General features: G+C 40.2%; 1 protein-coding gene across 2 annotated transcripts in view; it reads right to left on the bottom strand.

Moving 5' to 3' along the window:
- LOC127570562 (aryl hydrocarbon receptor repressor-like) overlaps nucleotides 1-27,528 on the bottom strand; it is a 146,710-nt gene that overhangs the window by 22,710 nt on the left and 96,472 nt on the right. For both annotated transcript variants that reach the window (XM_052016229.1, XM_052016230.1), the window contains exons 4-5: nucleotides 24,146-24,264; nucleotides 104-193 (exon numbers count right to left, since the gene is read on the bottom strand). In XM_052016229.1, coding sequence (XP_051872189.1) covers nucleotides 104-193; nucleotides 24,146-24,264 — 209 coding nt within the window. The remainder of the gene's footprint in view (nucleotides 1-103; nucleotides 194-24,145; nucleotides 24,265-27,528) is intronic.

The following is a 27,528-nucleotide window of genomic DNA, read 5'->3' as shown; positions in this document are numbered from 1 at the left end:
AATATTGCTGCAGGCTGTACACATGCAAAACAAGCAGGGGTCCCTCAGGTGACATTACTTTAATGTGCCTTTTCAGGTGCAGAACAATTTCTGGGCTCCTTACCTGATGAAATCCCAGGTAGTCGATGATTGTGGGAGACACGTAAAATACCATTCCGTCAGCACTCACCAACAGCACAAATCCATCCAGAGCCTGAGAAACAGGAAGATGAAGCTAGTTCAGTAGAATGTTGAAATTATTGGCAATGATTGTGCCTTCAGCAGCAGAAACCCTAAGCTTTGGAAAAGAACCAGCAAGTGCTTTAAAAAGTTGGAAATAGAAATTGGAAATGTGCTGATCAGTGATCCTTTAACTGCTGGAGGTCACTGAGGTCAATGAATTAGCTCATTGACCTCAGATGGAGAAGAAAACAGCTGACTGACAATGGAAGGCAGCAAAAATCATAGCTTGCTGAACTGAGACACTGAATCCTAACTTGGTTACTGGAGTCCCAGGTTCTATCCTGACCTCTGGTGCTGTCTGTGTGGAGTTTTCATGTTTTTCCTGTGGCAGCATGAGTTTCCTCAGCATGCTCTGGTTTCTTTCCATATCCCAAAGATGAGCTGGTTGGGAGGTTAATTGGTTACTGTAAATTACCCCTAGTGTCAGTGGCTGGTAGCAGAATCAGGATGGAGTTGATAGGCATGTGAGAGAGATGGCTCACAGGAAAATAAGTGGGGGAATACGATTGATGGGATTGTTCTGAAAACCAGCATAGACTGAATGGCCTCCTGTATCGTGACAACTAGGATAAATACATTACGTAAATATTTCTCTTTTAATACCACTGAAATTCAAGGATAAACTATTTATATACAAATGGACCACTATTGTAACAATCCAGTGATCTAAGGATTGAGTATGTGGCTGGTCTCACCCACTGGAGCATCCTCATTTTTAATGAGGAAACTCTGCACTAAAAACTTGAGTTTTTTCAGTGCACTACTGGAGAAACACTACACCGTCAGAGGAGAACCTGCCCAAAAACTCAAGCATTTCTTGCATTACTGGAGGAACACTGCACTGTGAGAGGAGATGCACATCAGCTCTGGGTGGAAGCAAAAGATCCTGCAAAACAGTTTGTGAAGAGCAGGAGAGCACCTTTCAGTGTCCTAATAAAATATTTAACTCACATTGCTACTTGTGAGAGCTTGCTGTACCCACAGGCTGGCAAGGCTGGCATTTATTGCCCATTCCTAGGTAGCCATGGTGGAACTTCATCTTGAACCACTACATTCTGCATGGTGATTGTGCTCCTCCACTACTTTTTAGTTGGGAATTTTAGGATTTTGACCAAGTTTCTGGCAAACCTTGAAAGGTAAGAACTCTACAGGAGTAAAGTGTCAGCACTCTTCTCCTGCCCTAAGCATCATCACCAGGTCAGTGAAGGAGTATCTTATTGGGAGCTGAGGAAACCATGTTAACTGCAAGCACAAGCTATGTTTATTCTTTAACACAAAGTGGAATATTTCCAGTGATTAAAGCTCAAAGATGGCACGCTGCCCCTGAAATGGAAAATTGTGTGAAGTTTGAGATTATTCATCTCAGTGAGGATATCAAGTAAATTGGGACAAGTCCAGAATACAGCACACACTACATATAGATGTCAGGCACAGCTCAGCAGCTGCATTAATCTCTGAATCATAAAACTGTGTGTTCAAATCCTATTCTGAGGAATTAAGCATAAAATTGAGGCTAACACTCACAGACAGAATATTCCCCCATCAGAGATGCTATCCTACAGCATAATAAATCAAAGCCCTATTCATCAAGAGCAGAGTCAGACTCCCATTGTGGTGTTTATCCCTCAAGCAACATAGTTAAAATAAATGACTTGATTGTTATCTCTTGTTTGTTGCAGTTTACCTTACACAAATTAGCAGCTCCATTAGCCTACATTCTAGCAGTTACCACACTTAAAGCTACCTTCATTGGCTATAAAGCACTTGGGGAAGTCAAGGAAGGCACTATATAAACACAAATCCTTTCTTGTCTTGTATTGTATTTGACAAGGTCAAAGTTGGGAGCTGGCAACATCTCTCCTGAGTTGGTTTTGTCATGTTTCTCAGCAACCTGGCTCTTATAGTTGTGCAAGGTTGTGGAAATCTTAACATTATGGATTATCCATCACATCCAACGATGCTAATACTACTCCTTTCCAGTAAAGTCTATATTCTATGGACAACGGATGGCAAACATGATTTAACACACATACAAAATACTATTGATAGAAGTCATAATATTTCCATCAAAAGCACACATAACAACAGTTTTAGAACTGCAGTTTTAGAACTTCAAAGATTTGTTTCCCCTAGCCCTACTATTTTTTTTCTACAGTTAGAACCATCGCACTTAGGTCACATGCAAATACTTTGGTAGTACCGTCATATATACCTGTATTGGGAGGAATCATTTATTAGCCCAACTGTGAAACTAACCTCTGATGAGAACAAGTAATACATTTTTGATGTGGTTCAATAATAAATTAGCTAAGCAATTCGGCCTTAAGCCATATTTCTGCAATAGGGCATCTAAATATGGAGCCTGTTTTTTCACACAGTTAAGTCCAAATTCAAACCACATGCCTCAAAGACACATTTTTAAAAGACAAATGAATCAGGATTATTATTAACAACGTGAAGAACAAAATTCTACTGCATCTCATTAAAATGTGCAGTGTTTGCAATTTACTGATTTTTATAACTGACTTGGCCAAACATTTTGTGCAGGTTTGTAAAATGATACACTGCCTTTAATTAAATAAAATTACATGTACAGTACAAAAGCAGGCGATCTTGTGTTTGTGCTCCATACAAGTATCCTCCAACTTTACCTGTATTGCTTCTATACATTTCTCCTTTATGCTATGTGAGCTGACAAATGGGAGGATTCACGCAAAAATGTTTAACCCGCTAGACCTAACATTGAAAGGAGAATGCAGAAGAACCATATGTATGGAAATAGTGTTGAAAAGGGCAGAATTTCACACAATGGCAGTGATATTCCTGGGCAGATGTTCCCATTGCAGAACTGTCTGTGGAGGCCCCGTGGATTGAAAAGGCAAAGTTCTCGAGCATAGCATCAAATGCAGATCAGGGTGAGAGCTCCTGAAGTGACAAGCAATCCTGATCAACAGTTTGATTCCTGAGTATGGTGGAGACAACAATCTTGCTTTTTTCTGACCAATGGGCATATTCGCAGTCCTCTGTAGCAAGCAGTTCAGGAGTCTGTGATTTGTTTGGGCAACATGAGACAGCCAGTTCATCTGAGTGTTAGGATGATGGATCTACCATTGGAAGAATCCACTAATAAGGTAGAAGGTGAAATGCTCGGCATGGGGTACTGTGGTGAGGCCCATTTCTATCAAGTTCAATGATGCTGCTGCTTTGGGTGATATTCCACAGGTCTTGGGAAAGACTTCCGATGTTCAAGGAGTTACTAAATAGGCTGAATCAAGCATAAATTGAATTGGACGTTTTGAGAAAGGATTATGTTGCAATGTGGAAACGATTCAAGATTTCTAATGATCCCAGGAGTGATGCTACTCTCGGCCTGTGCTTACTGATGTCAGTGAAGGCAAAGTATGCCAAAATCGGCTGAGAAAAGGTATGGTCTAAGAACATTCACTGGAAACAATCCAGAAAGGGAAGGGACCTTCTAACTTTAAAGAGGACAGCAGAGAAGAGAAGAGGCCTATTGTTTAAGGGAAGATAAAGTGGAAGTCAAAGTGCAGGATAGAGTGCAGAGTAAGGACACCAAGATGGGGTGCCTTGAAAGGATTCAAATTAGGAAAGGTCACTATTTAGCGTCACTATGGTGCTATGGAAAGAATGGGCATATTTGTGTCAAAATCTGGGTTACTACTGATGTTAGAAAATTATAACACAATGGATGATGACTATATTCAGTCAAGGTAGCAACTGTGGTACAGAATGTGCAGTTAGTTATACTCAGTCTATTGGGGAAGTAATCTGTTGGATTATCACCACTAGGAATGGAAAACTACATAGATAATATGTTTAGTTTACAGTGTTATGCAGTTGAGAGGACTGGAATGAGTGGACTTATGGCTGATTACATGTAAAAATCATATGTACCCGCATCATTATAAATAATTAGATAATTGTATAATTTTGCATTTAAGCAAATTGTTAATAGAATAATTTATTATATGTAGATGATTGTTGTTGGTTAGTTATGTTATTTTTCTTTTAGGGAAAGCTATGTCTGCACATTTGCCTTTAAGAAGTATGTGTACAGTATGGAATGATTTTTGATGCACTTCTGTACCAGCCGCTACTGTTGCGTGTTGATAGCCTTCAATCAAGGATGTTTACTTTCTTGCTGTTTCCACATTGCTTGCCTTACTAAACAGCAATCCAAAAGGGTATAATGATGCTACAAGTGGAAAAATAATTAAACCATTCAATACAGAAAAATAAAGAACGATTAACTGCTTTATCTCTGAGTAGAAATTTCATAACCTTCATCAAATCTTTTCATTTTGTATCTCTCTACAAATTGTGAAGGACAGCTTTACAGGGCTCTAGTCATACCCTCAGTCCTGAATGATTGATTATGTCCTGATGGCAGTTATTGTGAACAAGATCCTCAGAAACTAAATAGTTCCTTCAAAAATCAGATGCCAGCTTGTGTCTTGGCCCTTTTGCCTCATTTCGTGTTTGAAGACTATCTTGCGTAACAGGTACAAATTACACATCTCACACCTCAGCTGCACATTCAGCTAAACTGTGTAATAAGATCCCAAACCCTGAGAATTAATAATTTAATTGTCTTCAATTTCTGGTTACAATATTAGTTTGCAAGTCACAGTAGTAAAATTAAAGCATAAATTTTAATTATATGATATTAAAACAAATTTCCTACATATATACTGTATGTATACATGGATGGAATCTTATAACATCTTCACCATCTGAGCTGACTAGCCGTGTGGGAAACAAACTTCCTTGGTAAAACAGGAGCTGAGGTGGGATGAGGGGTGGGCGTGGAGGTGGTGGGTGTGGAGGAGTGGTGGGGAAAGTGGTAGTGCCAACAATTCAATACTTTGGAACCATTCAAAGAGACCCTGGGGAACTCTCCAACTGGTAAAGTCTGTCTGTGAACCCTGCTACCTTTTCTGTAAAAGCTGCATACTTACCTTCCCCTGAACTGTGGTCACTGCATGCTCCAATAACACAGAATTTGTTCCTCAAAGTTCTTTTCTTCTCCATGCCAAAGAGGCCAATCCAGATAATGTGACTACTTTGCCAAATGCGAGAGTTCTGGCCACAAATGCTAATCCTAAATTCATCTTGGCCTTGATGTCCCATTTCCTACCTCAAGGCTATTTTAGTTGAACGGATTTAAAGATTTTAGTTTTCTTGATACTTAATTCACAGAATGTGGGTGTTATTGGCAAGACTGGAAGTTATTGCTTGTCCCTTTATGCCTTTGAATTGAGTACTATGCAAGGCCAATTCAATGAGTGGTTAAAAATCAGTTATAATGCTGTGGGGGTCCAGTGTCACAATGGGTCAAACTGGCATTCCACTAGACAGCCTTCTATCTCCTAACTTTGCATTCAATCAAACAACTTATCATTTTGCATATCTTTTATAACTATTAATTGAAAATGTACAAAGAAAATGATCTTTTCTAATTCCCCTAAGATTTTACTCTCAGGCTGATCAAAGCATTGTTTGTAGAATAAATCTGAGGAATAATCCAGGAGGTTGGTGACAGTGCTTGTGATATTGATGAGTTTGTCAGTGCCTGAGAAAAGCAAGAAAACATGCAGTTGGATAAAAACTGAAAATACTCGGCAGGGCAGGTGGCACCTAAGGAGAAACAGAGTTAATGTTTCAGATCAACTACCTTTTTGATGAAGCATTAACTTTCTCACTCCACAAATGCAGCCTGACCTGCTGGGTATTTCCAGCATTTTCTGATTTTGTTTGAGATCATATAGCTTCTTGGGAAGTAGTGGGGAGACATTTACACAGTGAATGGCAGGGCTCTAGGGAATAATGAGGAACAGAGGGATCTTGGTGTACAGGTCCAAGGATCCCCAAAGGTGGCAGAATAGGTAGATAAGGTGGTGAAGAAGGCACTTGGGACAGCTGCCTTCATTAGCAGGGTCACAGAATATTGGAGAAGGGAGATTGTGGTACATGTTTATAAAACATTGATTGGACCACAGCTGGAGTGCTGTGTGCAGCTTTGGTCATCATATTAATAGGAAGGACATGATTGCATTGGAGAGGATGCAGAGGAGATTCATCAGGACGTTGGCTGGGATGGAGAGTTTCACTTATGGCCAGAGTCTGGATACATTTAGTTTGTTTTCCTCAGTGCACGGGAAGGTGAGGGGGTTCCTGATTGAAATTATGAGGGCCATAGACAGGGTAGATGGTAGGACCTTTTTTTCCCATAACAGCAGTGTCAAAAACAAGAAGACATGTTTAGGTTAAGGGGATGAGGTTGAGAGGAGATCTGCGGATGAATTTTTTTCACCCAGAAGGTGGTTTGGAATCTGGAACACACTGCCTAAATGGGTGGTGGAGGCAGGTACCCTCACATCATTTAAGAAGTATCTCGATGAGTACTTGAATTGCCAAGGTATAGAAGGCAATGGGGTAAGTGCTGATAAATGGGATTAGTGTGGATGGGTAATTGACAGTTGGCATGGACTTGGTGGGCCAAAAGGCCTGTTTCTCTGCTGTATGATTCTATTACTCTATTATGCCAGGATGCAGTGCTTCTTCCAATCCCACTGAAAACTTACCTTTGACCTATTTACAGATATGCTTTCCGCTACTCAAACCTGGCATTTTGCCAGCACCTTCTACCTTAATTTCAACCAGGCTTTCTATTTTCAATCCCACTCTTTCTCAGGGTCTCAGTAAATTACACCTCCTTTGTCAGAGTTAGTTGTGGATCAGTGCTGACAGCTTCACCACAAAGTTAACGTTCAAGTCACAATTCAGGCCCTGGAAACTTCGGACGCTTCAGTGCCTGTACTGAGAAGATACAGGTGCCAGTTGGAGGTGCCAGTTCTCAGATGAGATGTTGAACTGAAGTCCCATCTGCCCTGTCAGGTTCATTTAAAAACTTGCATGTTCAAGGGTAATTTTTCTCCAAGATACAGGCCTGATATTATCTCTTGTCTAACACCACTGAAGCAATTAATGTTGCTATTTCTCACAGTGTAATGTGGTATCCTGCTATGCATAAACAGCACTTACATTTCAAAAATGCTTCATTGGCTGAAGAGCAATTTTGATTTTCCTGAGAAGACATAAGGTGCAACATAAAAGTGCATTTTTCTTCATTAAGGTGCTCTGTAAGGAAAATAATGGATTGCCAATGGGACATCTCTTAACTAATAAACTGTACCTTTAAGATTAAAGGAGCTGGTATCTGCCTGAGTTCTATTGTGTCAACAAATAACAGAGGCATCTGATAAATAAAGGAAAAAAAATCCATTTGACAGGGATGTAGATGGGATTTCCTGAAGCAGCTTGCTTATAATATTTTTCTCTCTCTGTTTAAGCAGGAGTTGAGCCAGCTAGCCAGGACTTCAAAGTTATTCTGCTAGGGTCAGGACATATTAAAGAAGAACCGTTCCAAAGAACATTTCTCATATTAGGCTTTCCTTTTAATAAAAGGAGAGAAAAAAAATCACTGGCTTGGCGGCCTCTGGAGTAATGATTTCCATGGTAACTGCAGCCCAATTATGAAAGCCTCCAGTCATTCCCTGCTGTGAACTGCTTTTAAGTCACGCAATTTGGGCATCACATTCCCAGGGTCAATTGACTTCTGATTTGCTTGGAACTGTTTCACTTCAGATACTGAACTGTCATTCCAGCTTACTCATTGATTGAATAACTCAATCAGTGGAGTTGCAAAAAGAGACTTACTGACAGGCTTTGCATAACTAACACCCAGAGAAGATGCAATCAGTCACATGAGTGATTATCCATGAACTAACAGCAAAGCATGAAGGAGCATGAAAAACTGGAAATCAATTTTTCTCTTAGCAGTCAGATATTAGCTGACAGTAACTGAGCTTTTATTGCTGTTTCCACCAGTACTCCTAACTTTTTCTCTCCTTCTCGCCCAAAGATGTCACCTTACGCAGTGTTTGGTTTCAGGGCCGATGCTCAAGCTCCTGATCCACGAGGTTATTTTCATGCCTGGGTCTGGCCCCGGTGAGTGAGTGCTAATAGCTTGTTCGTACACATACACTTTCCTGCAAACACCACCAGATTAGTAAATGAAAGTCAAAATAACTGCAGATGCTGAAAATGAAAAGAAAAACAGAAAATGCCAGAAAAGCTCTAGTTCTGACGAAGGGTCATAGACCTGAAACATTGGCTGCTTCTCTTTCCCCAGATGCTGCCTGACCTGCTGAGTTTATCCAGCTGTTTCTGTTTCTATAACACCAGATCAGTTGTGTTGCTAATTCTCCTGGAATCTCCAGTCCAAACTACATTGTTATTTCAAGCTACATTTACGCATCAACTCAAGACTAAAACACAAAATTATCCATGAACCATTCCTTGTGTGTGCCATAAGTGCCAGTCTTTACACTGCTTCTATTTATCAACAGTCCTTGGGTTGTTGCAACTGGCTCTGGGTCAATGCAGAGGGTATGGAGTGCTGGAGGTTGGGGATAGGGGTGGTCTGTGGTCAGCAGGCAATAGCATGTGACAAGCGTCCAAGTTTCTAGGATTTGTGGAAACAAGTAAGTTCTATACAAATGACACAATCCTAGTTACCACTAACTTCCTGATTGTACCAGTGTTCAGAGTAGGCAGATCATGACACTAATATGTGTGAAAACCTGTTTTGATACCAGCACTGCCATATTGAAGCTCAGTCCTCAAGCTGATGCTATATCATAACTTACCACAGTTAACTATGCCTAAACAATTGGGGATTGCCAGACAATATTCCCACTGAGCTATATGATGAGATATTTGACACACGATGGAAAGCAAGGTTATGAAAGGGTTAAGGTAAAGCTGAAAGGAGGATAGGGAGTTGGAAAAGTAGAAGCTTAAGACGAAAACTCCAGAGCCAGGCAGCTTAAGGGCTGGCTTTCAATGGTGCCGCAGTTAAAATCAGAAATATTTGGGATGTCAGAATTGGAAGGGAACAACTATTATGGAGAATGCTAGGGTGGGAGAAGATAAGAAATTGGGGGGAAATCCATAACTGGAAGCTTTAAAATTGAGACTTTATTCAGCTGGGACACAATGTAGGTCAGCAGACACACAGTTGATGTTGAATTGGGACTTGTGGCTCTTTATGACTGGATGACAATTTTCAATGGCCTCAAGTTTACAGAATGTAAATGCTGTATAGCAAATACATTTATTTAGTCAAATCCAGAGGTAATAAAGCATGGATCAGTTCACAAAAAAAGTACTGGAGGGACTCAGCAGGTCAAGCAGCATCCATGGAGGGAAATAAACAGTCGACGTTTCAGGCTGAGACCCTTCATCAGGACTGGAAAGGAAGAAGGCAGAAGCCAGAATAAGGAGGTGGGGGTAGGGAGAGGAGCACACACAGGCAGGGGATGGGTGAGTTCAGGTGATAGGCAAGTCCAAGTGAGAGGGGGAAGGTAGGTGGGTGGGGAGGGGGAGAAAATGTAATAAGCTAAGAGATGATAGGTAGAAGAGCCAAAAAGGACTGAAGAAGAACTTTTTTTGTGTATTGCTCCAGATTCCAGCATTTGCAGAATTTTTTGTGTCTACTTCTTCTTCAGCCCTTTGCCTCTTCTACCTATCACCTCTCAGCTTATTACATATTCTTCCCCTCCCCCACCCACCTACCATCCCCCCTCACCTGGGCTTGCCTATCACCTGAACTCACCTATCCCCTGCCTTCGTGTGCTCCCCCCTCCCCCAACCTCCTTATTCCGCCTTATGCCCTCTTCCTTTCCAGTCCTGATGAAGTGTCTCGGCCCGAAACGTCGACTGTTTATTTCCCTCCATGGATGCTGCCTGACCTGTTGAGTTCCTCCAGCATGTTTTTTGTGTATTGGTCCAGATTCCAGCATTTGCAGAATTTTTTGTGTCTCCTAAAGCATGGATCAGGTTTTAAGTGGCTGATGATCTGCATTAGGCAATGTTACATTGGTACAATAAGTAGTGTTAAAGATGGTGCAAATAAAAGGTTAGAACCTCAATTTGAGGCCAATTATGACACCAAGGCAGTGCAGTCTGTTTTAGTTTCGCCAGGAAGACCATGGGCCGGAAGGAGGGTTTGTGTTTGTCCATCCCAAAATTTAATGGAGGAAATTATTGCTCATACAGTTTTAAATGTTCGTCATGAAATAAAGTTGAGTGTCATTTATTTTTAGATGATATTGCCAGCCTTTACCTCTTAAAGAGGGTTGCTTTCACATCCCTTCGTGGCCTCACACCTTCCTATCATTGTAATATCCTCCACCCTTATAACCTTCTGAGATGTCTGCTTTCCTCTATTTCTGGCCTCTTGAGTACTCTGCAATATAATTGTGTCAGCCATGCCTCAGTGGCATCACTCTTGCTGTAGATTATTATGATATGATCTTATCTGCAATACAAAACTACTTGAATGGTCTATTCTTAAACAGGTATTTCACCATATGGTTCAGATTAAAAGATTATTCCTTCCATTGATCAATGAAGTAAATGAAAAGAATAATTTAGTTGAACATAAATGCTGAAGCACATAATCTAAGTAAAGTTGTGTGCAACTAATCAATTGATAACTTTGCTCTGATGCCTCACAATGCCCTGATGATTATCGAGAAACTCAAGACTTACTAGTGAGTGTTAACTGGTTGAATTGTGGAAGTGATCAGCTCTACATTTTACGCTAGTAATCTGAGGTAGTTCTTTATAAAAAAAGAAATTAGTCAATTAAAAGATATAGAAACATCAACTGTGCTTATAAAAACCCTTTCCCCACCTCTATTTACCACCACATCTTTATCAAGATCAAAGGTCACAAGGCACAATACTAAAGTTGTAAAGACCCATTAACAAGGAGCACAATCAATGGGAGCTTAGTGTTCAGGTGTTCTGTATAAGGTACTGCTGTATTTATCTTTAAACTGTATGCTCAACTTGATTTTAATCAATATTAAAGCCTAGTAAACACAAGAAAGTAGATTTCCTGGATTTTTTTTGTTAAAATTAATTAATTGTTTCTGGAAGATCTTCAGCTCAGCAATAACCAGGTTTAATTCCCATTTTAGCGAATTCCACTACAACATCAGACTTTGCTCTCTGATATCTCACCTCTCAGCCACAATGTTTCAGTTTAAGACTTGAGAGCATAACCTCAGCTGACACCTTTTATGTAACATGTTAAACTTCAGGTGAACTATTTTAAAGAAGAGCACAGTTGTTTGTTCATGTATTTTGGCCAATAATTAACCCTCAATAAACATCTCTAAAAGAAGATTAACTGTCCATTTCTCATTTGCATTTCTCATTGAATCGATAAAAGCAAATTGACTTTTTCCAAGTCCTTCTTGTAAAATAATGACAACACTGCAAAAGCCTGGCTGTAAAATGCTTTGGCATGTTGAGAAGTCACAAAATTTGCTATATAAATGCAAGTCTTTATTAAATTCCTTTTTCACACAAGTCTATTTTTCTTAACAATACCATTGATCCACAATGATTCACTTACGAAAGAGAACAGGAAACATTGGGCTTAATGCATGCTGCATCTTGATCGTCTTTTTAAGGCGGGGGGGGGTATATTAAAGAAAATTCCCATTCAAATTTAGCCAAGAAATTAATATTTGTAAAATGTTTTGAACTACCTATCTCTTTGAACTGACTGTGTGGGTGTAAATATAGGAAGAAATCTTTAGCTTTATTGTTCTTAGCAATGTGGAGTCCAACATCAGCCAGATGTTTCCTCACTTTGTTGGTGACAGGTTGGTATCAGCCATTGGTGACTGACAGGAAGTGACTCAGCTCAGCATATTTTGTTATTGCTTTGTTTATCCCTCTGAGTTCTGGTTGAGTGCATAAAGATCTTCAAAAAAGAATATTATTTCCTGCGGGTTTAAAACAAGGATAAATCAAATTTCCTTGATGGTCCAGCAAGGCCATCCCCATTTAGAAACTCATCTGATCAGTTTTTTGGGGGGTGAATAGGCTAATCCCAAGTAATCTGAATGGTCAACAGGTTCAGGGGAAATCAAAATTAAAATGTATTTGATAGGGAAGATACCCAGAAATTATTTAATCTGATGGGAGAATTCATGGACATAAAAAAGGAGTAAGAGTAGGCCATTCAGCCCCTCAAGCCTACATTGCCATTCAATATGACCATGGCTGGTCCTCCGGCTCTGCACTGTATTCCTGCTCGCTCCCCATATCTCTTGATGCATTTTGTGTGTAGAAATCCATCCACCACCTCATTAAACATATTCAGTGACTTGGCAGCGTCGGCTGTGGTAGAGAAGTCCACAGGTTCATCAACCCACTGAGTGAAAAAGATTCTCATCAAATGTCCTTCGCTCCTAAATGTCTTACCCCATATCCTAAGGCTGCAACCTCTTGTTCTAGAGAACCCCCACCGTCCCAGCCAAGGAAAACATCATACAACAAACAATCTGCTGGAGGAACTCAGTGGGTCGAGCAGCATTTGTGGAAGGAAACGATTATCGACGATTCGGGTCAAACCCAAAAAATGGAGGGAGGGAAGGGGATAAGGGGGAAAGAAACTACCACAGGGTTAACCCTCCCCTCCTGTAGGTTCTTACCCTCCGCCTTCTGATCCTCCTCTAGTCCTCCCATTTTTGTCCCCTTTCCCTCACTCCCCCCAACCCCCCATCACATATCTTCATCCCCCTCCCCATCCTGGTTTCATCATCCACTACACACACAGTTCACCCACAGGCTTCCCACTCCCACCTCCCCCCCCTCCCCTCTCACCTAATGATTCATGTCTCCCTTAATGATTCCCATTATCATCCCCTTTATTTATCAGATGCCAGCACTGGTAGCCCTTTGTGTTCCAACACACACAGAATGCTGGAGGGAAATAAACAGTCGAGACCCTTCATCAGGACTGGAGACTGCTGAGTTCCTCCAGCAGTTTGAGTGTGTTGCTCCAGATTCCTGCATCTGCAGAATCTCTTGTGTAGCCCTTCATGTTCCTGCTTATCTCCCTCCAACAGCTGTCTCCTATCTTCACACTCTCCTCCCCCCACCTCGCTCCATCTGCCTCTTAATTTTTTTCTCTCTCCCTTTGTCTGCCTTTATCTATCATTCACCTGCCACTGTCTCCCAACCCCTCCCTTTCCCTACCTGACGCAACCTGCCTGTCAACTTATATCCCTCTTCAGTCACCTTGGACTCCTGTCTTACTACTCCCCCTCTCCTCTTTATATTGGTCTCTTGTCTCTTCACTCTCAGTCCTTATGCAGGGTTTCAACCTGAAACGTTGACAATTCCTTTCCTCCCTTAGCTGCTGCTTGCTGCACTGAATTCTTCCAGCAGATTGTTTGTTGCTCCAGATTCCAGCCTCATGCGTCTCCAAGGAAAATACCCTTCCTGCATCCAGTCTGTCAACCCTCTCTACATTTCAATGAGATCCCTTCTCATTCTTCTACTCTTGTGAATGCAGACCCAGTTAGCCCATTCTTTCCCAATCCGACAGTCTTACCTTTGCAGGGATCAGTCCAGTGAACCAAAGGAGAACAAACAGCCATAATTTTAAAGTTAGAACAAGGTCTTTAGGGAATGAAATCAAGTAGCACTTCTCCACATAAGGGAAGGCAGTGTCTAGAACATTCAAACGGGTGTGGATTCTGGGCTGACTGATGTTTGGAAGACAGGAGCAGATTTTTTTATGTTACGCATATTAAGTGCCGTGGACCAATGATGCTTAAGTAAAGCATATATAAGCAATGATTTAAATTGAATGTGGGAGCAGGAATGAAAGCTGAATGGGCTTTCCCCACTACTTTCCAAGCCAATTTCTCCCTGTGAATCCTTGACCAATACTAAAGGAATCCATAGTCAATAAGATATGGGTCTCCACCCTTTCATTCTCAGATTTTCACTGAGGGAGCTGCACATTTCTTTGGGTGATGGGGCAGGGGGATCAAATGCTGGCAAACTCAGAAAGTTGGCTGAGGTCAGAAATTGATTTCCACAGATCCAGAACATCCTGGAATATTGGAAATGAAAATGCGCATACTTAATTTCTAAACAAACTTTTCAGAACATATTCCATAGAAGAAAAGCAAGGCTAGTGATCAAAGAGAGCCTTTCATGACATCAGAATATCCCGAATGTAGGAGACAGGTAGCTGAATAGTTCAACAGTAGTTTAATATCAGTATGATAATGAACAGGTAATCTGTGTTAGTAATGTTAAATGGTGCCCCCTCTACAAACTTCAATCGTGGTTGAAACCCAAGGCTGGCTGAAGATGTTGGTGACGATTGATATATTGGAAGAGTGACAAATGGTTGGGGTGGGTTAGGGCTGTAAATGGGCTGAAGGATGGTTAGGGGGGGTCTGCATGATGCTGGGGATGATAAGGATACTGGCAGTTGTAGTGAGTGGAATTAGGATACCATCTGAAAGATGAATGTTTGGGGCAAGGGCATGGTGGGGTGAGTACCTGCATTGTAATGGATGGTTGGAGTGGAGTAGGGAGGAAAAATTGTTGGATGGTCTTTGGGGGAGCAGCAAGACTGGAAATAATTGATTGTTATTGGGAGTTGGCAGATAAAGGGGTCAGGGACTTGGACGATGTGGAATCCCAGAGTCAAGAGGCCGCGGAACTCAGGTAAGAGGGGGCAAGGTCAGTGAAATGCAGGATGGGGTTCGAATGATGAAGGCAAGTTGCTGACTTACCAGTCTGGCCCTGAAGAGAGACAACCATTCTGTCCTGGGTGTACATAACAATGGTAATTCCAGGACAATTTGGTCTAGGTTTCCCAGCAATGTGTGACATAAAAGGAGTACTGCACGGGGAATGAGATTACCCCGTGTGTCCCTGACATGGAAATCAAGTCAGGCTTGCAAAGATGAATCACAACCAGAAGTGTCCTGTCAAATCTCTGGAGTGATGTGCAATAACCCAGAAATAACTCTTATCACCTTTCATTCTGGAAATAAAAGCACCTTTCAATTACCTAATGCTGAAAAAGAAACCAATGTTATATTATGAATTTCTGGGAAAATATTTTTTAACCAATGCAAAACTAGTACAGTTTGGTGTGCAAGAGAGATCTTGGTGTGCTAATTCACAAGACTCAGCAAATAAACATAGAGGTACAGTATGCAGTTTGGAAGACAAATGGAATGTTGGCCTTTATTGCAAAGGGGTTGGAACACTAGAGGAAGGAGGTCTTTCTGAGATTGTTCAGGGGCTTTGGAGAAACCTGGAGCACTGTGTGCAGTTTTGTGGTTCAGGAATAATGTATTTGTCTTGGAGCTGATGCTGCATAGATTCACTAGATTGATTCCTGGAAGAAAGAGATTGAACTATGCAGAGAGATCGAGGAAGATTGGCGGGCACTCACTGGAGGTTAGATGAATAAGGGGTGATCTCAATAAAACATTCAAGATTCTGAGAGGAATTGACAAGGCAAATGCCAAGAGATTGTTTCTTCTGCGTGGAAAGTTGAGAACTAAGACATTGATTAAGGGTAAAGTGTCAGACATTAAGGACTATAATGAACAGAAATTTCTTCTCACAAAGAGTTGTGAGCCTTTTGATTCCACTACTCCAAAGGCTGGAATCAACTACTAGATAGCTTTTTGAACACTGAGGGATATGGGAATAATCAGGAAAGTGGACAAGGCATAAAATCAACTATGAACATTTAATGGTGGAGTAGGCTTGAATGGCATATGACCTACTCATGCTTCTGCTTCTTACGCTCCTATATTAATAAATATAGGGCCTTTCTGTTTTTTTCTTTTACTACTGGTAGAATCTGGGTTAAGAATGATGCTGCATGATCATAATTTCAGCAGCTCTGCACAGGATCCTGTTTGGGACATCAGAATAATGTCTGTGCATGGTAAAGCAAGCCCAGCATTTGCCCTTTTCCACTATTTACAATGTCCAATAAAACATTGTAAAGTGCAGTACTTCTTGACAGTGGATTGATGTAAAGGTTTGCTTCCAAATCTAAACTTTGTGAGCTGTATGTGCTGAAAGGGAATCTGGCTGCAGAGGTTAGCAAATCTAAATTATTTATCTCATCTCAATGTTTCATTTTGGATCTGAATCAAGCTTTGTTTGATACTACAGCAACCTGATTTTATATGACACACTTTGCATACAGGATGTCTCAAAGACCTCTATCAAACAAACTTGATAATGGTTCAGTGACACAAAAAATTCTGCAGATGCTGGAATCTGGAGCAATACACTGAAAGTGCTGGAGGAACTCAGCAGGTCAGGCACATCTAATGGAGGGAAATAAACAGTCGATGTTTCGGGCAGTGAAATGCCTTGCGATATTTAGATGTGCCATTATATAAAAGTTGTTGCCTCGGGGGGGGTTTCCAGTTAGTAAGGTGACAAACAGTAAACAAGTAAGTCATGGAGTCATAGAGTCATACAGCACAGACGTAGGTCCTTCAGCCCACCATGTTCAATCTGCCTGATGTACCTACCTATACTAATCTCACTTATCTGCATTAGGTCCATAGCCTTCTATGCCTTGGTAATTCAGATAATTGTCTAGACACTTCTTAGATGCTGTGAGAGTATCTGTCTTCACCACCATCTCAGGTAGCACAAAAAATCCCCCTCAGATCCCTCCAAACCTCCTACCTCTCATCTTAGATTGATGTCCTCTTGTCTTAAACATGGTGGACGATTGGCTCTGCTGGACTATTCTACATGGGAAGATGTTGAAAATTACTGTCCAAAGGAATAGTTTAGCATCAGCAATGCTGAAATCTGCATTACAACCTAACACATATCACTGAAATAAATCCAAGGAGCTAGGATGCAAAGGACTTGGGTGTTAAAATATCTGCCTAAATTTCAAACTTATTTGATGACAAAGCAGCTTTTATACAAACTACCTTTCTTTACATCGGTTTTCAAGACCAGTGTTTGCTGTCAAATGTCATTGTATCAGAAGACATAATAAACCATACAGCATTTTGATGACTGCCTTCCAACTAGAGAACATTGAACTGGCATGGATAGACATTCTAAATACAGTACATGCAACATAATGGTAACTCAGCTTCTGTTATTGATAAAATAGTGAATATCTATTCTCAATGTGCCATCAAGTTCACAACATATTAGGTATAGTCTCAATGCTTCTTCAAAGGGATGGAGGGAAAAGCATGGCAGAACAGCCCTGGTACAGTGGACACTTTTCTTGCTTCCAATTGAAAAGCAGAATTGGGAGAGTCTGAGAATGAGTTTCTATGCTTTTCATGATTGAAGAGAAATTCATCATCGGAAGAAAATTTTAAAAAAAGCAAAGAATTAGGGGATGAACAGTTTCTTTAGGCTACCAAGCTGGTGGGCAAGGTTGGCACCTGTGGTCTTGCATTCACCTTGAACATGGCAAGGTGCAAGGAAAAGATTGCATTGTACTGTTTGCTATGCTGTTGGCAGGAGATAAATGAAAGCCTTACCAACATTAATGTCAAACATCTCACATCACAAGATGCAGAAGCAAAGCTGATTTTGAGCTATTATAAAGCAGACCTTTAGACACCAGTTCATAGTTTAGAGCTTTACAAATAGGCCTGTTAAAGAAAAACCATGACAAATGTCTGAAACTTATGCGTCACAGATTGCAAGGGAAATCAATGAATGCAAAATAGATGACAAGAGGAAGACTTCTCTCAGGACTTTTAAGGGTTGATTAAAAGATTTGAAAGGATGAGGTGAGAGAACTTCCTCTGATGGGGATGTTCAAAGCAAAGAGACAAATTTTAAAATGGAGCTAGGTCATTTGGGGTGAAATCAGGATGCATATCTTCCTGAAAAAAGTAATAGGAGTCTGAAAATCTCTCCCCAAAAAGATAAAACTAGGTGAATTAAAAATTTCATAACCATGATTTCCATTATGCAAAGCTATTAAGGACCACAGTGGTCAGTTCAAGTTAAGATATAGATTTGCTATTTTCTAATTTAATGGCAGAATATTTTCAAGAGGATGTAGGATCTACTTCTCTTCCTATGTTCCTTCCTATGTCTCTGACTAGATAAATAAAGGTGACTAAATTTGATAGTTTGGGCAATCAATAATTTCAGCCACTTGCATCCATATTTTGACTCCATGAATAAATGAAGCTTTGAGACATGCAAGTATTTGGTAAAATGCAGTGACTGGGTCATTGCAGAATGGTCAGAGACAGATGAAGTTTACAGTGAGTTGAGTGGAGCCAACTTTGGAACCAGAGGTGTTTCCACTACAGAACAAGGCCACCTAATTAGTACCAACATTATGCAAAGGAGATGCAAGAACTAATACTCCCCACAGCGCTCTCTTTCAACAGACCTGTATCTCTGTCTGTTTCAAACATTAATCCAATCTTGCTTAAATTAAGCAATGATCGCTAGCCCAACCGCACTTTGTGGGAAAATATTCCACATAGTAAATCGCTGCAGAAGTTTCTCCAAACCTTTCTCCTCACATTCTTGGTTAACCCTTGTCACTAGTTCTCCAACCACAGGCAATAGTTTTTTTCCCAACTACATGGCAAATCTCTTCCTAATTTCAAAGAGCTTTATGAAGCAGAGATTTATTGAAAAGCCTTAGAATCTTAAGTCACTCCTCCAGTGTAGTTTCCACCCAGGCATCAACAGCACTGAACACACTGAGCGATCTTTATGTTTTTTGGTCCATTCAAGTATCCAGTACTTTCTGATTCAAATCACTTCAAATTGATCTGTTTGACCTGGTTTCAAGACTTCATTCAGAATTCTTTGTGGCTTTGACTCATTTGTCAAAAGAACAGTGTCCAGTGGATTTTGAATAATTAAATGTTTCCTTTCATCAAATTTATGGCTTTCAGCTTCGTTATGAAAGTAAAGTACTTTTGCACTTTACAAAGTATCATGGAAATGTCTGATTTTTGGACACTTGTTCTTTCTACAGCCACACAAGACACTGCAGATGCTGGAGATCATTGTGTTGAAACATTAACTCTGGTTACTTCTCTTTGCAGCTACCTGATCTTTCTATAGTTATATCATAACTTATTTTTATTCCCTATGCCCAAGTATTATAAAAAATTTGACAGTCGATTGTAATGTAATTTTGAAGGACTTTGTGCTGATGATTGCTGGTTTTGGACTGCTTCCTATATAATGTGTCTCCATTCAAATGTTTCACACCACAAAAAGTCTAATAAATCCATCATGTTTATTATTCCAAGTCCTTTTATTCAAGCTCTCCTGATACATTCAGCTTTCTTTCACAGGTTCCAGCTTTATTTCTATTTTCCTAAACTTGCCTCCTCCTTTTCCATTTCCCTCTGGATATTCATGCTGGGCAAAGCAAGATGTATAAAACCTTTCCTGATGCCCCCTGCAGTTTCCTGAGCTCTTGTTCCATTGACATTGTCTACCATTGACTCTCAGATGATTCCATGCCAATAATGACAAACTGTATTCAATCTCAAACTGCTAGATGTGGCTCTGTGCTTAAACCCTGGATTACAACTGAACTGCTGGATCTTATTAGAGTTAGAGACTTCCCTTTCAAAAAGACAAACAAATCAAAGAGCCTCTTAGATCCGGCTAAATATACAATGATTAATCAAAAAGTCATTAATCTTCATAAACTCACCAGAAGAAAGTTCTACAAGAAAATCCTCACTGAAAACATATGTTCCAGAAAAAAATTATGTAACACATTCCACATTCAAAAATCTTCCATCCCAGACAGAAGAGGCAGCCTTAAAATTGGAAGTGGGTGCTGCACAGTTAGGAGTGATGTCTTTGGATGAGGTATTAAACCAAGGTCCCATCTATTCTCTTTGGTGAAGTTAAAGATCTCATAGCATGTTTTTACAATACATAGGGCTAAAAACTGCTCCACCCTGGTTTAATTTGGTGTTAAAACAGCATCATGGGTTACCTTGTTTGTGAAAGTTGCAGAAAGAGTGAGAAGCTTGGCTGAGGATTCACAGAACAGTACTGTTGAGTTTCCCTTTGTAAAGCCATATCAAAACTGACATTTTTGGCATGGTATGAAGCATGGTATTCCCCACTGATATGCTGCAAGTTCTTCCAGATACCAGCAGGTGTGATCTTTAGAGCTAGATCTTAAAGAGACATATCACAATATGAATAACAATCTTCTAGCTACAAGTGAGTGTTGCCACTAATTGAATAAATGTAATAATGATGGGAGGGGTTGGTGGACATGTGCTTCCAAGGGGTTTGAAATCCATAAAAATTCTGAAGAAAGGCAGTGCCTACAGGAAATGTTTTACATGCAAGTGGGCCATGGAGTCCCTCCAGGGCTGTAAGCAGGCACTCCTCACAGGAGGGGCTCTCTGTAAGGCAGGAGAGCAACTGATCAATGCTTATACTTTGGGGAATCCTGCAATGCAGGCAAATGGCCATGCCCACTCTGCCTGCTCCTATGGGCTGTAGAAAAAGTGAACAAACTCTCTTCACCTTGAAGTTTAGGTGATCTCCCTAATGTAGTAGTGAGCAGCAAACTGTGAGATGTTGCAGAGATCAACAGCAGCATTCTGGAATGATCCTGAGGCAAGGAAGCTGAGACTGACCTGGACCTTGACTTTGAAATCAATGGAGATAACACATATGTGAAGTAGCAGTTAAGGTTGTAGGAGACTACAGTTCTCAGAGAATGTGATTTGAGTGTTGGTCCTTTTAATAGTATGGTTTCATGGGAAATATGTTACTTAATCCTCATTGTTCCATGAGTAAATAAGAACTATCATTTTTCAGATCAGTAAATTTGCAAAACTCATCAGACAAATTTTGCATGTTACACTTCTTAAGGCATCATTTGGGGAGGCTTTACACTGAAAGAAGTATGACAGAGAATAGAAATCCCATCATAAGTGAAGAGACAAATTTCCCACTGGCAAATGGGTGATATACCTAGAACAAAATTTTTCGGCTCCAGATTATCCTAATTTTCAACTATACACCATTCTTTATTTTTTGGAGTTGTGTGGAGTTTTCCATGGTGTTCTGGCTGATATTTAGTCCTTAATCAACATCACAAAAACAGATTATCTGGTCACTTATTGCCATTTGTGGTAACTCAGAGTTGGCTGACAAAAGGAAGGAGCCTAGTTCATAAAAGTTTACAGCCACAGTCACCCTGACTACCCTGAGAAATGAGATCCCCAGACAGCTTGAAGGCTGCAGTTCATTGAGGATGTCATTACTGGAGAACAGAGATCCCACATACTGAGGTTCAAATAGGAGAATTGTCCTCTGAATATCTTGAGTGAACATGGCCTCCTACTGGGAGAATTTTGCCCTATCCTCCTTCTTCAAATAACCTACCCTGGTCTGCTTACCTTCTGATCATTCTCCCAGTTCGTGCTGTAGTCCAAGGAAAATATCTACTAATACTTATTGTGTGCACGTCTCTGTCCATGAGTGTCTAGGTGTGTGCATATCTATCAGTGTATGTGTGTGTGTGTGTGTGTGTGTGTGTGTGTGTGTGTTTCTGCTTGTGAAATATGAGTGTGTGCATTTATGTGTAAGCATAAATGTCTATCTGCATGAGTGTGTGTCTGCCTGTCTACTATTTGTGTGCTTGTGTGAGAGTGTGTATGTAAATCCATGTATGCCTATCTGTGTGTGTATGTGCCAATATTGTATGTGTGCACTAGTATCTATCCGCAAGATTGTGTGTGCCTGTGTTTGTATATGTGTACACACATCTATCCATGATTGTTTCAACAGATGAATAACTTGCCAAAAGTTACAGTGAGAATGACTGTTTGGATGAGTTCAGGGAGCAGTTGATGCAGTTGGACCAATCTGCAGTTTCAGGGTTGAAAGTAAATCAGCAGTAAGTTGAAAGAAAAATGAAAGATTAAACTTTGATATTTTTCACTCTATTCTAACTCAATAGTATTCAGAGGCAGCGTGGTCATAAAGAGAGTTAGCAAACGTTCTGTATTCAGAGCCTAAGGACTACTGCACTTAACATGTAGTTTTCAAAGCTTTGCAGTTTTTAAGCACAAGTTCTAATATAAGACAAAAGACTATCATGGGAACACACTAAGCATTCATAACTTAATTCTGTCATTTATTTGTCCCACAGTAATGCAGAGAATCTGCTTACTACTGGCATTTTATTATCATGTTCTGTGCATTGCCAACTAACTTTACATCATCTTTTATGAATTCTAAATCACCAGTCCTTCCTTAGCTTGCTTCTACACAGAATGTTCATCAACTTTCTGGGAACGTTAACATTGTTCTTTGACAAAGTATATTGTCTGGCTTCTTAAATCCAAAAATTCATCAGGTTCAGCTTGTTGCTGATAGGTTCAAAACAAAAATGACTGCTGTAATAAAAACAGGCATTGGGAGAGAGGCCCATTATTTGCTTTTGTTAAAAAAAAATGGCTTTGAGCAATTTATAATAATTATACACAAAAGACCTAAGGACCACACACACACACACACACACATACAAAGATGCAATGGAAGAAAAGGTTTCAACTTCTATAAGAGTTACATCATGTAAAAATATGCTTCATAACTTCACTGCCAATAAATCTATATTGTAAAAGAAACATGGTCCAAAATATATATGTACATTAACTAAGACAACTAAAGTATAAAATCTTTGCCATTTTTGGTGTTTAAGTCCTGCACACTATTTAAACTGTTAAATTCCTGGGATTGGTTCAGTAATGTTCTTAATGAAAGTAAACTTGCCTTTCTTATCTGAGCTATGTGTTACTATTTCCATCTGATTTATTCCCAACTGCTCTCTGAAAAGGCCCAGCAAGCCATTCAGTTGAATCAAACTGCTGCACAACGATAATAAGACTACCACAATTTGGTTCAAGAAGGCAGCAGACAGCCCGCTTTTCAGAACAAAGATGACCAACGAATTCCAGTGATACCTATATCCTGAGAATGAATTTTAAAATGTTGAGGCTTTCCACAACCAGCACTAGTTATATAGCTAACGCTTCAACAATGCAACAGCATCAATCCAATACCTATAGGAACTAAGCAGAAAAAACATCCTCTTGGAAAATACTATGAGTCTTGCAATCTACCTGGGCAGGTCAAATACTAGATGGAGGTCAGAATCATGCTGAATACTAGGATCAATTCTTCTTCATCTGTTATCAACTTTTAATGTTCCTTAACATTTAGCCATTAGTCTGTTGATGACCATCGGTTTGACGAATTTATTTTATTGTTATTGTCTGCATGTAGTCATGTAGTCAACACTAATGCTATCATTTTCTGTGAGGCTAGTGGCAGAGGAGTGCAAAGTGTGTTCTTAGGAAGGGTTGCTGACTTAAAATGTTGACTGCTTTTTCTTTCCATAGACACTTCTTGACTGGATGAGTTCTTCCAGTATTTCTGTTTTTGTTTCAGATTCTAGCAATTGCAGTTTTATTTGTTTTCAAGTGCAAAGTGTATGATGCACTAATCACTAGTTATCTATTCCTCTGCGTTCATTGTTGGATCATTTTCTTATTAATAGCAGCTAATGATATTTAACATCACAATTACAGTAGAAGTTTGAGGCCAATATCTTTGTGCCATGTAAACTGGACCTGCGGAACGATTCTTGTGGACTGTAGGGCAGCTTCAGAATACTAACTCAGCTTTTAAGAATTTGGACATAAAGGAACCTTTGTCAGTGAAAGGGATAGTGAAATTGTTCTTGCCCCTTGGGGAAGGAAATCTGCTATCCTCACCCAGTCTGGTACATATGCAACTCCACTTCTACTCCACAGGGCTGACACCTGTCTTCTGTAGTGGTGTAGCAAGCAATTCAAATTGTATCCAAAAGAAACAAGCCTGCAGCTCTGGGTACCTAGATCTAGGCAAACCTAAGAAGGAATTTTAGGTTTAATTCCAGCCCTTACTTGACACAGATGCTACTCACTTCCAGCAGAAGCTCTCCTTCCATTGATGAATTCCTAATCAGAGCCATGGGCTGATTATCCCTCGTGTTGTGGGTGAGAAGATGATGAGACTCCTTTCTCAACTCTGTGTCTTCCAAGGCTGCATCACAATCAAATACCAAATGGTTAAAGTTAGTTAAATCTAATATAGCACAAACTCTGAAATATCAATCATTACAAAGAAAGACACTACTTCTCCTGCCAACTCCCTTATTGGTTGCTCCACCAGAGGGAAAGATGGGAAATTTTGTGAGGGAGGAGATAGTGCTGGAGATGGCAAATTTTCCCCTACCCACTGTATAGTGGTCAACTATAAGAAACAAAGTGAGAACAGGTAATCTGTCCTATTTTCTGGTCCCACAGCAGGAAATCCTCAGGGATTCTGACTGAAATTTTGAGGCAAAAAAATATGAGACAGGGAGAGAGGGATGGAATGAGAGCCACGGGTTTGAAGTTTTGGTCCAAGCATGGGTTTGCAGACTGAGAATCTCTGCCCTGAGACTGCATATTTTTCCGAGGTCATAAGTGTGTGGCAGAGAAAGGGAAGGATCTGTAGATATCCCTCATTACTATGGCAAGGGTCCAATTGGCACTGAAAGTAGATTCCCATGAGGGCACTTTGTACCAGGAACATTCAGAAGACAATTATTCTTATGGAGAGAGGAAACCCATGCAGTCACAGAGAATGTGCAAGTGCCACACAGACAACGCCTGAGGACAGGATTTAGCCTAAGGTACTGGTGCAGTGAGGCAGCGGCTCTACGAGTAGAGTCAAACTCCAGGAAAGGTCTTCATTGTGAGAGATTTTTCATGGGTTCTGTGAGTGAACATGACTTGCACATCTGAAACAAGCTGATCTCCAAAGTACTTTTGGATCATATGAAACAGGATCAGGCCATTCAACCCCTTGAGGCTGTTTTGTCATTCAACAAGGTCATAGCTGAGCTTCTACCTCAAACAACATTTTCTGCCCTTTCACTAAATGTCTTTAAAATCCAAAAACCTATCAATCTGCAATCAATGACTGACTTCCACAGAGAATTCCAAGGATTCACCACCTTTAAAGTTTAAAATTTTGCCTCATTTCAGTCCCAAATGGCCTACCTCTTATTTTAAGATTGAGCCCCCTGGTTCTCTGCCAGGTGAAACATCCTCCCTATTAAGGTGTGTAGCCCTCCAAGAATTTTGTGCATTTCAACGATCTCACCACTCATTCTTCTAAACTCTAAGAAGTGTTGACCTAGTCCCTTCAATATCTCCTCATATGATAGACCTGCCATCCCAGGAAACAATCTGCTGAATCTTTGCTACACTCCTTCTCTGGCAAGTACATTTTTATTTTAGGTAGGAAGACCACAAATTTTTTACTATCTTCCACATGTGATCTCAGCAAGACAATAGATAGAGGTAGTAACACATCTTTACTGTTGTATTCAAATCCTCATGGAATAAAGTCCAACATAGGAAATGCACCAGGATGTTGCTTGGTTTGGAAGATTTTAATTATGGAGAGAGGTTGGATAAGCTGGGTTTGTTTTCCTTGGAGTGAAGGAGGCTGAGGGAGTGACCTGATAGAAGTATGTAAGATTATGAGGGACATAGATAAGGGAGATAGTCAAAATCTTTTTCCCATGGTAGGGGTATCAAAAAGAAGAGGGCATAGGTTTAAGGCGAGAGGAAGGAGTTTAGAATGGGATTTGAGGGGAAAGTTTTCAACACAGAGAATGGTTGATATCCAGAACACACTGCCAGAGGAGCTGGTGGAATCAGATACAATTAAGGTGCTTAAGTGGCATTTCAAGAGGGAAGTTCAAGGCAGATATCAGAGGAAGGTTTTTAACCCAGAGAGTGGTTGGGGCATGGAATGTGTTGCCTGGGGCAGTGGTGGAGGCAGGCACATTGGTCACATTCAAGAGATTACTACATAAGCATATGGAGGAATTTAAAATAGAGGGATATGTAGGAGGAAGGGGTTAGATAGGCTTAGGCGAGGTTTAAAGGTCAGCACAACATTGTGGGCCGAAGGGCCTGTATTGTGCTGTACTGTTCTATGTTCTAGACAAACACTTAAATAGCAACAAACAATCTGCTGGAGGAACTCAGCAGGTTGAGTAGCATCTGTGGGGGGAAAAGAATTGTTGACATTTCGGGTCAAAACCCTGCATCAGGAACACACCTGCAGTCTCTTGTGTCTCCATACACTTAGGTAGGCAAGGCATAGACGGATACAGTCCTAATGTAGGCAAATGGGAATAAGGTTGATGGGCAAAAAGGTTGGCATGGACACAATGAGCCAAAGGACCCGTTTCTGTTCTGTACAACTCTATAACTCCATGAAACTGTTGTTTTCCAAATTCCATGCTCATCAGTACCTACAGCTGTTAAAACATATCCCTGTAGCCAGTATGATTAGCAACTTATTTCAAAATGGATTAGGAAAAAACATAAATTTAAATTTCTCATTTTAGGGATGATGGACTTCAGCAACGTGGGGAGACCAGAGAAGCTGGAATTGTTCTCCTTAGAGTAGGGGAAGTTTAAAGGCAGGTTCAATTGACCTGTTTTGAATTCTGAAGGGTTTGATAGGATAGGAAGAAATGGTTTCACTGGCAAAATAATGAGAGGCTATGGACTTAACATGGTTGGCCAAAGAACCAAGAGTTGGGAGCAGAAAAAGGTGGAAACAGATTCAAGAATAAATATCAAAAGGGAATTGTTTAAATACTTCAAAAGCAAAGAATTTATAGGCTGTGGGAATGAATGGGGAAGTGGGACTACTTTTATAGCTCTTGCATTGAAGTGAAACAAACTGGATAGATGAGTTGGTCTCCTCTGCTGTGAGATTCTATGATTTTAAACTTCTCCTCCATCTGGTATTTATTTTGGGAGATAATTTTTGCCTGCATTCTGTTAAATTCTGTTCAGTGTGAACAGGATTAGCAGCATAAAAGAAATTATTGTGAGCTGGATTTGCAGTTTGACCAAGATTTGCAGCATGGTTGGGATGAACACCATGATGGACTAACTAGAACTAGCTGAAAGAGTGAGCTTAGTAACTCCATTTCTCTCTCCACAGATGCTGTCTGTCCTGTTGAGTATCTCCAGCATTTGCTGTTTGATTTTGTTTTTTTATTACTCCTGAATAAATATTTACACACTTTAGTTTATTTGTGTTCAATAGTTTATTTTTACCCAAATTTATACTGGCAATTTACTGTTTAAATAATTATTTCCCTTGCTGAAGTTTTACTGGGTTAAAGCATAAGAATTAAAATTAAGGATTAAGGGTTATGGAAAGAAGGTACTACACACAGAAAGAGCTTTTCCGAATGGTTGTGTTTTTTGTTTCAACTCTACTAATGAA

Source organism: Pristis pectinata, chromosome 5 (assembly GCF_009764475.1).
Source record: "Pristis pectinata isolate sPriPec2 chromosome 5, sPriPec2.1.pri, whole genome shotgun sequence".
NCBI lineage: Eukaryota > Metazoa > Chordata > Chondrichthyes > Rhinopristiformes > Pristidae > Pristis > Pristis pectinata.
The sequence above is the reverse complement of the archived record's forward strand: the minus strand, read 5'-3'. Positions and strand labels throughout refer to the sequence as shown.